Here is a 15,001-nt window from a genome sequence, read left to right on the forward strand (position 1 = left end):
AACACAACACTACTGAAGATTGATAAAGGGAAAGGTCATAAAGGTAATATAGCAAAATAAGATTTTTAAGGCCCATACAAGGCTATGTGTGTTAATTGTTTATTTATTGATAGAACACATCGCTTTACTTTCCATTTAGACCCTTTATAGCTTGACTTTCAAGGCATTTTCAACCAAAAGATTAATTTAGCAAAGTTTCCAGAAGTAGAGAATATATCATGATACATTTTTTTTTAATAAAGAAAGTAAAATGATATATAGGTTAATGAAAATCTTGTTTCTGGCACATCAAGATATAATACAATGGTATACAATTACCTACAAACAGTCAATATAATATATATAGATAATAAATGTGCAGTATTGATCAACCCTGTATGGTATGTGCTAATCCTTCATACAACTGTACCAGGCTTTGAGTAAGTATAGCGGGAATTATTTGTCAGAGGTTGGACTGGCATTACTAAAATAGTAATTTTGCCAGTACAACCGAGGATGAATAATTCCCTCTATATTTTCAAAATAAAGGCCTGGTATTTTTGCTTTATACTCTACATTTAATAAGTTAGAACGATAGATATTGATAATCTAATTCTTGTACAGGTAGTTCATCCTTTTTTAATCTGAACCAAAATATAGATTAACTCCCTACACTGACTGATCTTTTCCTGAAGCCACGCGATCAGCAGAGGGCAGATTTGTGCCTATGCCGTCCCTTCACAGGACTTGCCCAGTAGAAATTTCTCGCTGACCAGTGCACCAGTCGGATAGATTGCATGATTGTTGTTAATGATCTGTGACGTCAATGATGAAATAATGCACTATTCCATCATTGGTGTCACGGAATAGTACATTTTCTTCAGTGAGCATTTAATTTTCAACATTGCGAAAGAGTGATGCTATTTAGACTTATCAGCATACAGGATTTAATTTATGTAGGATATAAAGGAAAGTATCGCATTGCACTGGAACAGAGCATCAACCAAATGCACATTTTGAAAAAAGAAAGCTGAAGTCGAAGTTTAGTTAAAGATATAGGAAAGGAATCCCATCACCTTGCATCATCTATTTAGGACCTTGACCAGAGCTAAAAGTGAAATTAACAAATGGGTTTGTACATATACAGATAAGATAATTTCCAGATTACGAATTTGATTTTTTTTTTCAATTTGCAGAGGAAAATGGCATTAACAATTATCTAGTTGCTCCATGTATGGAAACTTCAACTCTTCACTAGGTTTTTGTGATTTGTTTGTTTGGCTAATATTTGGCATAAATTGCTATGTCAGGAAAAGTTGTTACATATAATCTGTATGCAGACTGAACTGGAAAGCTGCGCCAAATAAGCAGGAAATAAAATATGGCACAAAATAGTCAGAAACTTTAGATTTCATCAAGTCAAGCTTCCAGTAAAAGATGTTTATGATATCTTTATATGATAGAAGTGAGAATAAATTAAAATGCTGACAAAATGTGGAATCACAACATGTCATTGTCTTGAAATTCGCAACTGGTAAGCAGTGAAAATCACAAAGCTTCCATTGCTGTGTTTAGTAGTTCATAAGCTTTCGATATGATTAATTTCACTTTTGGGTACGGCCTGGATCTATAAAAGCAGGATAAAGAAAATATAGAGAAGTGTCCTACAGTTTCTCTTAAACAGACTATCCAGCTGCCCATGAAAAAAGGAATTACATTCTGAAGAATGTAATAGGATTATACGAAAGAAATCAGGTAAAAGCTTTAAGAAAGAAAAGGCCAATATGATAGGATAATGGCAATTGAAAGGTAACTACAGATTTTGTTACATGTTCCCACGTTAGTAACGGCAATGGATTCCCAAGCACAGCAAATGAAAGTGAGAAGTGATCACAATCTTTCTCTACTTACATTTATGATGATAAGGAAGGGAATCATCCTCATGTCTAAAAGACCCATTTTTAGATTTGGGTTTAGGGAAGGGTTGAGGGGAGGGGCTCCTGCCCCGAGGGGAATGAAAACCCCCCTTAAAGCTATTTCGGGGTGACCTGGATGAGGGTGATGCAAGAGGGGGTGGAGGGCTGCGCAGTCTCTCACTGATAGTCTCTGAGTCATCCACATGTAAATCTGGTATTGGGACTGAGAAATTAGGGGGAAAAACTACCAAGTTACTACTTGCACCATTTCATGATACAAATGATTCCATCACAGTAATCCCAACGACTAATGCTACCATGGAACATCAACTTGCATTAAATCAAACTTAAAATCTGACATCAAACCTAGCCTTAACCATAATTCTATCTTAATTGTCATATTGTTTGACACCCCCCCCCCCAAAAAAAAAAAAAAACCTAACCCTTACACTATCCTTGTGTCTTGAGAGAAATTAAGACAGCCGCAGTTGTAATTGGACAAAAACTTGTGACAATATCAAATAACTTACTGGCATCCTTTGGTTGCTGAACTGAAATAAAAACAAATATGCACTTTACACTTTCTTTTTTTCCAAGGCTAGGGGTAAAATTTCACAGCCAATATCAAAGAAAAAATAAACAAAAAAAAATATTCAAACATAAAAGTATACAAATAATTCAATCAAACTCCTGAATCTAAATGGTTGGTAATTGCTGGAAATGAGTACTGAACAAATTTTACAATTTTGGCATGCAGCTATAAAAATGCAAATGAAATGAATGTCATCGTCCATATTCCTAAGAATTACACAGAAACAGACAATGGATGAGATGACTTACTTTTATGATGTTGAGTATCTGGAGTATGTTGAGGGGTTGGGGGTTCCTTGGGGACTTCAACTCCTAGAGCTTGACCCAATACATGAGCTGTACCAATGGGTATGAAGTGAGGATGGACAAACATGAAAATATAAGAGATGAAAATGATATAAAAACATTTGAATATGAAAGGAATTAAATTCTTAATCAAGAATGTTATCTACCCTGATTTAGATGAATTCATGCAATGTACAACTCACTGCACATCTCATAATCATATTCATAACCAAAGGAAACAAGAGTTGTCACAACAAACATTATTGCCAAAGTTAAAAGACTATATAAACACTTCATAACTCCTCATTTTGGATATGCTTTATCATGCCATAACAAATCTCCCCAAAATGACTTATTTTCTTGGGAAATATGGAGGTTAAAAGTGATAAGTATAATTTTATGCCTAAACCCCGCATTAAAGCTAAATATAATAGTATAGATCTTTATGAATAGATCATCACATCCCCCAGGTATTCCTGTAGAACATTCAAACATTAAAGAAGTGAATTACATAAACAATTAGCACATAACAAATTCCTGCATCTTTCCATTGCATATAATTAGAATTTTTAATTGTGTGCAAACACAGACATGTGAAAGCAATCACATCAAAACAAAAACAAACATGCACATCAATGGCTATAAAAATAGCCGCACTGAAAGTATACAGTTCTTGAAAACCATTCACAAAACACTTTGGTTAGTTTTTGTTTAAAAAATGACACTATAACCACCATTCTTCAAGCAATGTTGCAACTTTATATGTATTTCATTTTCATAGCAATGCTGTCCATGCATAATACTTGATGGACTTGATGGACTACAAATTGGGCCTTTGAATTGGCTGTTTATAGGCCAATATATATTTGAAAAGGGAAATCACAATAAAATTTCACATATTTAGCAGTAATTAAAACACATAGTTACATTTGTAAACATACTGTTGAACAAACAAGGCACAACACACAAATCCAACCTCAGTTAATAATGTGATGAGAGTGCATTCAATAATTCTGGCAGTTACCTAACTAACATGCAATGATGTCAGAGCAAGTTTATTGAGGAAATCCATAATAAAATCATTAATACCATTACCAGGTACTCTACTATGCATTGAATACCGATAATACACGCTTAAAATAAAACTACTTAACTACTTCAAACCACTTTAGCATTTCTCGACCATTATAAATGGCTATAAATGGCTAGTTGAAATGTGTAGGTCAAGGTAGTAAATACGTATCAACATTTAAAAAGTTACATCTGTAAACAGTGTTGCCATCCACAGTTGGTAAATACGTGAAAGTTCATTAATTAATGGATACATGTCAGGAGGGTAAACTTGAAATATACTTCAATATTGATGGGAAATACTGTGCTGCACGATGTTGCTTACAAAGTACATGTGTACCATGATGGAACATTCCTTAAATAACCACATGTATCTTTTCATTCACAATGTTAATTTTCCAGAAATTTTTTTTTTGTATAGCTTTCATTACAGAAGTTAGCCATAATGGGGTCCTTTATTCATAAAAAAAATGAGAGCTGTGGTCATTCAAAAGGGTACCGGGTATAATATTGGATAGCTCGCAAAATATTGGGATACCAAAAACATTCCATGAGTTATGGGATTTAGCATGAATCAGGGATGAGTATAATATTGGCCATACAAGTGGAACATTTCTGGTATTCCATGAAGAAAGCCATCCAACATATTCAACAATCATTATTCATTAAACCATTGGGCATGAAATTGAATGGCAAGTATTGTACATTTATAAGCCTATGCCTATGGAATGTGTAGGCAAATTATGGAGACCAAAATAAAAGTGTGTTTTTAATGCATATATGAAAAGGCTATATATTGATAATAATCAATTACACCATTCAATGTATTAGTTATTCTTTCCTCTTTTACGCTAAAATGTTTTAAAGAATGCAGAATACACCCCATTTTGATCTGGATTTGATAAATGAAGCATTCAGAATCAGTCATCACCAAGCATTTTACTTTGCTGAAGATAAATGAAGTGAAGTAAAAATATACTTAAGATTATTCACCTGAGTTCATATCAATTTGAGATAAATATATAAGGTTAGTATCACAAGGTTTCTTTCAATGCTTGAATAAAATAGGGGAATATGCTGATTAGGTTTTGAGCACAAGTAACAAATTTGCTTCCTTTAGGGACTATACTGCATAATTTCATGATTCTCATCACTTATATCAATCTAGCAAATGTGAATGAGACATAGCACAATCAAATGATGTGAAAATACTCCACTATAGATCATAGAAACCCAGCAAAGGGAAGTACCACAATGCATTTTTTGTACCCAATCCTGTTCTTATAAACACTATGACCCCGCATATACATGTATACAAATTGGAGTCTATGGAAAACATGCATTATAGCAAAATCATCATTCAGTCTTGCACAAAAACAGTCGGATTTGGTTGAATAATAAATGCAGACTGAGTGTAAGTTGCTCTTCAAAGATTTAATTTTGGTTTGAGTATTTTTTCCAAACTCAATAATAAAATGACTGGGTGATTTATCTTAATATAGCATTACACATGTAATGCAAAATCAATAAATGATTTTTGTCAAGAAGCGGTTCACTGCCAGTTTTGAAAGCATGGTATCTTCCTTTTAAATACTACTCATCCAGAGGCCACAAATCCAAAGACATATACATTAAAAAAGAAAGATTCAGGAATTTTTAGATATATCTCTAAAATAAACATTGAATAATTAACAGAATTCCTTTGTTCTAAAAAATAACATGAAAATCAACAAAGCAACAGAATTTTCTTAAAGCAAAAGTTTTCAGCAAAGAAAACTATAATATTTCAATCAAATAACAGTAAGAGATAACTTTGAATAAACCTACTAAATCATGTAAAATGTTATATACAATTCAGAACACTATCTTCTTAGCCAAACTCTTCTCAGTTGAACTGCTTAAAATTTATTTTATTCCAGTAAAAATATAGATCTGCATCACTTTTTGTAAATTACAGATAATGAATTTTATGAACAATGATGCTTGCTGTAACTTCTGCATGAATATTTATGGTAGCTAATTTGACATACAGAGAGACTGTTTTTTAGACAACATGGGGTTTTCAAAGATGAATCTAAGCTTCTAAAATGTCACCTTGTGTACCCATAATCAAATCAGCCCATTCTTCTTACAATTTTCCAAATACACTTAACTTAAAATGAGATAGAATCTTGACAAAGCAAAACACATGCATTCATATAATATATGAACATATATAAGCATAAACTGTCACACAAATTCTGTACAGTTTGCGCCATGCAGCAAAGAAAATGATTAAAAATGTAAAATGTGTGAAAACATGCAAGAAATATTGAAACATGGAAGCCGTACAGCATGCTGAAAGATTTACAGAGATATATAGCCACACCAAGAGAATAAAGTAAATTCTTTACAGTACCTGGACAGCTCTGAGATAATGTTAGTCCTTAAATAAATGGGGAAAGAATAAAGATCAAAGAGAAGTGGCATTAATCTGCAGTCATTTAAGTAATAAAAGAACAGAATCAAAGCTTCATCACAAACGACTGATTAATATCAAAATATATATATATTTGTATATATTGAAGTATGTTATTAGAATATTGTTACCAATCCTTCGTCAGACATATAGATTTAGAGAAGCTTATCTGTTATAAACCCAGTCTCATTGGTTGGTGTACCTACATGTACATGTAGTTTAATGTAGTTGTAACAGGTAGTAAATCCAGGAAAAGGGGTGGAGAGGCATGCTTGCCCCCCCCCCCCATAGAAAATGCAGAAAAAAGTTTAACAAGAACCTTTTTTGTTGCTTAATTGTCGCAGAATTTTGGTAAAGAAAGTGAGCCCCCCTGATGCCCCCCCCCCCCTCCAACCCATGATCCTCTCTACTGTGTAACCACACCTTTGTTCAAAAGAATAGATGAGCACACCCAGCCCTTCCTGTTGGTGGAAGTATATCCTAGTTTTCAATCTTCTAACCAAGATCAATTGTATTTAAGGTCAAATCAATATGAAATGGTGTCTCCATTGTCTGATGGAACTCTAGTAGCCCACACTACATGCACCATCAGATGTGCATTGTAGCGATGCAATGTGTGATGTAGATCGATTTACCTGGTGTTAGGTTTGGGAGTGGGACATACATGTACATGTTCTCCATGAAACATTAAACCCTGTTCTGGCTAAATCTAACTTTATTTCATTACTACAATGACTACTCATGTAGACTCATTACATTTGAGTAAAAATGTAAACTGTTTTTACAGTCAAAATAGATAGGCTTAATACATGCTTCTTCTTCCGCTTTAGCTCTTTGTGTTCTTTTTACCTCAACTCATCCTTTCTTTCTATCTTTCTTTCCCCTATCGCTTTCTACTTGTAGCTCTGATTTAAATTATTGTTCTCAATTTCATACACAATTTCCGTATAGATTTATCCCTGAAATTTCCATCTGTTTATGTTTAGGATATAAATATGCTTGCATTTTGTTTTGTTTTATTTTATACAGGCCCCCAAGTACAACAGTATTTTACTATTGATGGGGTTACCCTGTTTAAATAATACCAAATACCGGTAAATAAATAAATAAATGCTTCATGTATGTACCTGCATGCCTAAGACATTTTGAGAATGCCATACTTCCTAATGCTATGTAAGATGTGTTGAATGTATTTAGGGTTCTTCTATTGTTTATTTTTAGATAGGGATTTCTAATTACAGCATGAGCATTCTTCTGCTACCCAGGAACGTGTGATTAGCTATTGACATTTTTTGTTGTAAGTTAAAACCTTTTTCTCCTTAAAAGGACAAATAATTACATAAGCATTTTTGTAACAACATCATGAACTATGTTAGCCTGCATGTAAATATTACACTACCTACAAGAATAAAAAGAATTAACATTCAACACATTACCACTGATTCATTAAAGGGGGTATGAATCTACTGATCTAAAGCAATCTTTTGCAAACATTTGTTGGAACCATTATACTGTCAGACACAATTCAAGTGATGTGGTTCCAAAATGTCTGGTCTAGTCTAGTCTCTTCTAGATCAATTCTTTTTTTTCTTAATGATCTTTAATACCCCTTCAGACTGGCCTCTTCATTTTTCCCGGCGAACTTCTCTGGCACGCATTCCTCACTTCCCCGGCGAAAGTCGACGGGTGATTTGCTCAGGCGGAAGCAAGTGCAGACCCGGTGTCAATGAAAGCGTGCGCTTTTTTAATTATAATTTTAATCGTACTCTTTCCTTATTAATTGCAGATACCTAATTAATTTCAACAGTGAAGTTTTGGAGATGACAGCTGGTAAACACTCCTCAGCTGCTGCTGCTGATCAGCTCACTCGGCACGTGCATGCATGCAGAATTAATTAGAATGAACGAAAAGAAAATTGTAAACATTGCATATTACCGATTACAAAAAGGTGTAAAAAAATAAATTATAACATATTCTAGAAACATTAGAAGCAAAAAAAAAAAAAAAAATCAAAGTATTTTTATATTTTAAGCGCATTTTCAGCATGTAAAATAACGCTTTTAAAATAAATATTGTAGTGATAAAAAAACACTGTATGTTCGAGGGTATTTAACTCTATGGAATGATATGATCGAATCGCTCATAAAGCGTGGCCTTCTACATTTAGCCACTGAAATAATACTTAGCTAGCGCGCGGAATCTCAGTTCAGGGGATTTCGGGGAGTAAAAAAATGACATCTGACGTCATTAAAGAGGATAAGGTTAACTTTCATACTGGCTGTTTCACCGGCGAACTTCGCCGGGAAACAGTTTCACCGGCGAAGTTCTCCACCTCTAGAGGTGGAGAAGTTCGCCGGTGAAGTTCACCTGTGTACCTTTCATACTGGGAACTTTCCCCTTTGCTGGTGAACTTCGCCGGCGAAGTTCACCGGGGAAAAGAGCACTATGAAAGGGGTATAAAGCATAGGACATTCTCACCACAAGATTGTTTGAATTACTCTGAATAGAAATAAATGCGAGAAATAGGTCAGTGAAATGCTACAAATTCTGATTAAAAATCAGACAGACCTAAATGTAGAAACAGGCGCGTAGCCAGGGTAGGGGCAGTGGGGGCGGTCGCCCCCCAAAAAAAGAAAAAAAAAGAAAGGGGAAAAGGAGAATAAGAAAAAACGAAGAGAGAAAGGGAAAGAAGGGTATCGCTTTATTCTAAACGCGGCGTTCTTTTCTGATGATGATGATGATGCACAGCATTTGTATAGCGCCATGTATCTGTCAAAGACATTCAAAGGCGCATTGGAGGAGCCAGCCAATCTGGGTCGCCTACAAGGGCGCGCACACAGAACTGTGACCCGCAGGTCTCTCCTCCCGATAACTGGGGGAATGCAGGTGGACCACTACACCGGGGTTTCCCCCTACTCTTATTCGAATAGTGCAGTGGGTTCTTAACGTGCAAAGGTGGCGATTCTCCTCTACACGGGGCCTCCATTTAACGTCCTATCCGAGGGACGGAGTGTTTTCCACTGTAACATAGCCTGCATCTATGAAACATGGGAGAGACGTTTACACACAACGCACTGGCTTCAGTCATCCGCCCGGGGTGGACTCGAACCCACGATCTTTGGTTCGACGGGCAGACGCGTTACCGACTGAGCCAACTTCGCTCTCTTCTCTCTTCAAACAAAAATTTACTTCCGCGCTCTGCACGGGAAAAATATCTAAAATGCCTTTCCTCTTTGTTTCCCACACGTTTTTCCCCTCCCGGCCATAGGACTTGTATATTCTTGCCAGAAATTACAAAGCATATATAAGTGAAAAGAATACGAATATATATTTTTTTTCAATCGCATTGACACAAAATTTTGGCTGTTCTGTTCGGAGCGGGTAAACACTACCGTCACTCTCCGAGTCCCCAATGATATTTCTTCCGCTTTTCAGCAAGCAATTTTTGGCAAAGTAACTGCTCAAAGGGGTGGCATTCCCATGCTATATAAAAAAGTATTCACGATGAAACTTAAGTTTATTCTTTATTGCTGCATATCCACCTCCCGTTTCGTTTTGCACCATTAATTTGACAATATGAATGTCAGTGAAATTTTTTCATCACAAAAGGAAGCGCTTAATATGAGTGGAATTATACAATTCTTTTTCTTACAAAATAAATCACAGAGGTTTCCGTGATTTGCGTGCATAGGAATTGAAAAGTTCCTCTTCTAGCATCATTTCTTTCAGAATTTGAGCTCTTTTTTCGTAATAGAGTTATCTAGGAAATATCAAAATTAGAGCAGGTTAAGGTTCAGAGAAATTTCGAAAATTCAGAGCTTCAACGTCATTCGCGGGAAGGAATATACTCGTCTTTTACTCTGTTTTGTGAGTTAAAGAATTTAATGTGGCTAAAGGTTTTGCAAACTAATCTGATGTGACCAAGGTAGACATTTTATACCACTTCTCTCCTCAATTTTTATCAAACATTTAGCATCCAGAGAAATTATTTCAAATTCCTCAATCTTTTCCCATATTGGGGGCGCTCATAATTTCTTTCGAAAACAAGAGTTTTTAATCACAGTAAGTCAATTCAATTCCAGTTGATAAGGGTAATCGAGATGTAAGAGACATCTTCTTTTGATTTGAATTTGATGAGATATAAAAAACCGGGAGGGGAGAAACTCCCTGCACCCTCCCCCCTAGGGAGCGCGCTTCGCGGCTTCTGTAAGTGTTGGCATGCTTTGCCTGCATTTACCGCCCCCTCCAAAATCAAATCCTGGCTACACAGTTGTGTAGTAAAGAATTAATTGATTTTTGTAATAGATCAAATAGGAATTGCCTTACAAGTTCAAATCCCATTTGCATACAAAAAGCAACTAGTTCCAAAAGGAAACACAATTATTTGTAAGTTGTAGTACAGTTCTTTGTTCCCTTTTTTATTTCTATTCAGGGTAGATTTCAATTCTTTCTTTCTATATAATATTCATATGAATATTTGAATAAAGGATCCAGCTTTGGAATCCCCAGTCAGTCTTTATTCAAAGTATTCTCTTATCTATAAAACACAGATATCTTTGATGTAAGATATTGACATTTGACAATAGTTATCTGCTTGAATATAACTGGAGATGAAAAAAAGCTAGGCCATGCAGGAACATCAATATTTCAAACGTGAATTCTTCAAACTTTAGACACTTTGGCTCAAGCACAACAACAAAATAGCGACAAAATGGGAAATTGCCCATAGAGTAAGAAAACATTATCAAATATACATGTAACACTCTTTGACACTGTCTTCTAATCAGTTTTTACGTTAACAGTTAACCTATAATGAACAGAGATGGGACTATGAATGTATTTCTGTTGCTGAAATGTCCCACCCAAATTATTGACATAGAATTTGATATTTGGTTAAGAGAGGGGTTGTAAAATGTGAGAACATTCTAACCAAGATCAGATCTATCCATACAAAAACACTATTCATAGTGGCAATTGATTCAGTATGTGGAATGCATTTTGATTTCTGACCATTCTAATGTTTCAAACATTATTTTGGAACAATATGTCACTTCTCTTTCATACCTAGTACGAGAACAGTACACATCAATCATTTGAGAAAGGAAATATATATTGCTACCTTAATTTTTTTTTCATTATGATTTACATTAAATCTGTTCTTCTTATAAATAGTATTCTGTATATGCCATTCATCAAATACATTTGATATTCACTACAAGAATGTGGTAATGGATTGGTTTTCCTCACAACATTCATTTTCCCTGCTTTTCCCCTTGGAGGTTTGAATTGTTTAAGAACTTTCATTAGTGATTCTATGTTCAATGTGAGCTATACTTTCATATAAACATATTTAAGAAAACAAATATCTTACTACTACTTAACTGCATAATGATTATTAATATACCGTGTATAAGAATATCCATGTTAAAGCAAGTAACCCAGATAATTCTAAATCATTATCCATTACGCATGGATGTACAGTTTTATCCCTGCACACCCACACAAGTAATATTGTAATTCACTGTTAATACTGTCTCGGTATTTCATTTTCCATTACATCCATTTACGGTTAAATGCATTTCAATCAAATTGTGAATGCAGAAGAAGTGAATGTCAATTGTGTGCAATCTTTTCAAAAATATCCTCACTGAGCCACAAGTTTTATTCTATTCACAAGTTTGCAAGCATTTATTTTCCTGTCCAAACAAACCAGGTAGTTTCATTTCAAGATACTAAACTTGAACTAGGTTTTATGGTCAAAGAGAAAAAATCACAAGGTAGTCCAGTAATTTTCTTTCCTCACTATCTTAGTAAACAAATGACACTAACATTTCCAGTTATAGATGGTGTAATATATGTTAATGCTTGTAACAAATTAAGTTCTCAGATCATGTACACCTCAGCAAAAAAAAATGGGGTAACATCTGAAATAAAAGCTAAGCAAACAATACCACAGTATGGCTATATTACTGACAGAGACAAGTTTATTTCAAACTGAATAAATTTCAATAGGGATGTCAGACAGGGAGGAGTTTGCATCAATAGTATGTTGTTCAGTCTATTACAGAATGTTGTGACCTTATCTTCTGAAATATATTAAAACACATTCATACGTCTTGTGTGCGGAATGTACAGAATGAAGTTGTTAAGCATGGCATTCTACTTCAGTGTGTTGCCATAACAAAATTTGCTTTAAATTTTGTGGTAGTTTTTCATTATCTCAATAAAAAAACAAAGAGCTGCTAATCCTTGTTAATATATAATGAAAACAAGTAGAACGCCTCTGGCAGTCTTGCCTGCATTACGCAATGCGATATAGCAGCAGTGCTTCCTTTGAAAATAGCTAATGAATATTATTCACAGAAGAAAACACTAATATGATAATAAAATATTATGCCCATTGACCCAAAATGACTTTTGACCATGATCGTGTGACTTAAGACATGTGCAAAATAATCATTCATACTTGATTATCCTCATGTCGATGTTTCATGAGCTAGATCCATAAACTTCCTTAGTTATGCCAATTCAACACATACTCCCAACACGGCCAAAGTTCATTGACCTTTAAATGACCTTTGATCTTGGCCTTGTTCCTGAAATGCATACAGGGTATTCAGGGATACACTGCTGTTCTTATGTCCATGTTTCATGAACTAGATCCATAGACTTTTAAAGTTATGACAATTCCACAAATACCCCCAGCATTACCAAAGTTTGTTGACCCTAAATTACCTTTGACCTTGGTCATGTGACCTGGAACTCACACAGGATGTTCAAGGATACTTGATTGCTCTTATGTCCACGTTTCATGAACTAGATCCATAAAATTTTTAAGTTATTTTGACAATTCCTCAAATTACCCCAACACGGCCAAAGTTCGTTGACCCTAAGTGACCTTTGACCTTGGTCATGTGACCTGAAACTCACATATGATATTCAGGGATACATGGTTGCTCTTATGTCCAGGTCTCATGAACTAGATCCATAAAATTTCAAAGTTATGATGACAATTCCTCAAATAACCCTAACATGGCCAAAGTTTGTTGACCCTAAGTGACCTTTGACCTTAATCATGTGACCTGAAACTCAGGCAGGATCTTCAGTGATACACTATTACCCTTACATCTACGTTTTATGTCCATATACTTTCGAAGTTATGACAATATTTCAAAAACTTAACCTTGGTTAAGATTTCGATATTGATTCCCCCAACATGGTCTAAGTTCATTGACCCTAAATGACCTTTGACCTTGGTCATGTGACCCAAAACTCAGGCAGGATGTTTAGTAATACTTGATTACCCTTATGTCCAAGTTTCCTGAACTAGGTCCATATACTTTTTAAGTTATGATGACATTTAAAAAACTTAACCTTGGTTAAGATTTCAATGTTGACGACGCCGCCGCCGTAGCCGCCAGAAAAGCGGCGCCTATATAGTCTCGCTCTGCTATGCAGGCGAGACAAAAACAAAGCTCAGCAACATTTTTTTAAATATTGTAGCTCGGGCCTAAATAACAAATGGTGAGACTTATCAGCGAGTTTTTGTTCAACGATGCTGAATGAATCCTACAACACAGCAAATGCATTGAAATGCAAGTCAAATCACAATGAAGTCTTTGTCGAGGGTTGGTGAATAGGAACAGCACTATCGTCCGTTTCAGAGCTGACGAAATATCGTATGTCACTTGTCAAGAGTTACTGATGAAACTGCTGATCGGATTCACCAACCCTCAAAAAAAGACTTTATTGTGATGATGGGCATTTAACAATAGATTCTCTACCGTGTACATTCCAGAAAGTGTCTGCATAGTGGTTGTGAAAACTCCCTAATGTCAGACCACTTATATCTAATAAATGTGTACACTCAAGTCTCAACAATTGGTCAAAACTCAAACTCCTAATTTCATTTCAAAGTGTGAATTCATCATTAGACAATAAAAATAATGGCATTTTACACACTGCATTTTTCTTTCCTTTTTACTTCTTAAAGCTAAATTACAGTAGTTGAAGTAAAACACTAATTTCGTGAGAAAGTCTGTAAAACCAAGGTTAAGTATGACTATATCATCGTGGATCTAGATCTGGTACAGTTACATAATCTGAACTTTGTGAAATCATAAAATCTAAGCTGAAATACGATCACACTGAAGATCGCCAACACAGATAGGCACACGTGGGACAGTGTATTATTATTGCTGGAATAAAGACCCGACGGAAGTGACCGAATCCGCGCTTATTTTGCTTATTTCTCAGCAATTACACAATTTCTTCCAGAATCCTTTGGCACATATTTTTTATTCATACAAACAGACACTTGGGTGGTCATTATATTAGATTCTGTAAAAAGTCATTTTAGGTGGTTTCAGACCGCCTCGAAGTTCGCCAGTTCCAGGTATTCTCTGATCGGGAAATTTACCCCGATCAGAAAATACCAGGTATTTTGGCGGTCTGAAAGCAAACTACGCGTAATATCCCCAAAAGAAAATACCCGATAAATAGTAGGTACTTGGCGAAATTACGAGAACTTTCGCGGGGATTTTTCCAAGGTCGTGGGTATTTTGGCGGTCTGAAAGCAAATTACGGGAACTTTTAGCCCAGCGTGTCGTTGGGTGCGGCGCCGTGCATGGGTTGCTGCTGGGCTTGTGATTTTGAATTTCGCGCCTTGCTGCTTATCAGACCATACTGCGCATGCTCGTAA

At 35.4% G+C, this 15,001-nt stretch overlaps 1 protein-coding gene across 1 annotated transcript in view; it reads right to left on the minus strand.

The window, feature by feature from the left end:
• Positions 1 to 7,458, minus strand: part of LOC129256926 (uncharacterized) — a 36,122-nt gene extending 28,664 nt beyond the window's left edge. The window contains exons 1-4 of the mRNA XM_054895145.2: positions 7,428 to 7,458; positions 6,241 to 6,267; positions 2,736 to 2,822; positions 1,891 to 2,118 (exon numbers count right to left, since the gene is read on the minus strand). Coding sequence (XP_054751120.2) covers positions 1,891 to 2,118; positions 2,736 to 2,822; positions 6,241 to 6,267; positions 7,428 to 7,458 — 373 coding nt within the window. The remainder of the gene's footprint in view (positions 1 to 1,890; positions 2,119 to 2,735; positions 2,823 to 6,240; positions 6,268 to 7,427) is intronic.
• Positions 7,459 to 15,001: the final 7,543 nt, after the last annotated feature.

This window comes from Lytechinus pictus, chromosome 3, assembly GCF_037042905.1.
Source record: "Lytechinus pictus isolate F3 Inbred chromosome 3, Lp3.0, whole genome shotgun sequence".
NCBI lineage: Eukaryota > Metazoa > Echinodermata > Echinoidea > Temnopleuroida > Toxopneustidae > Lytechinus > Lytechinus pictus.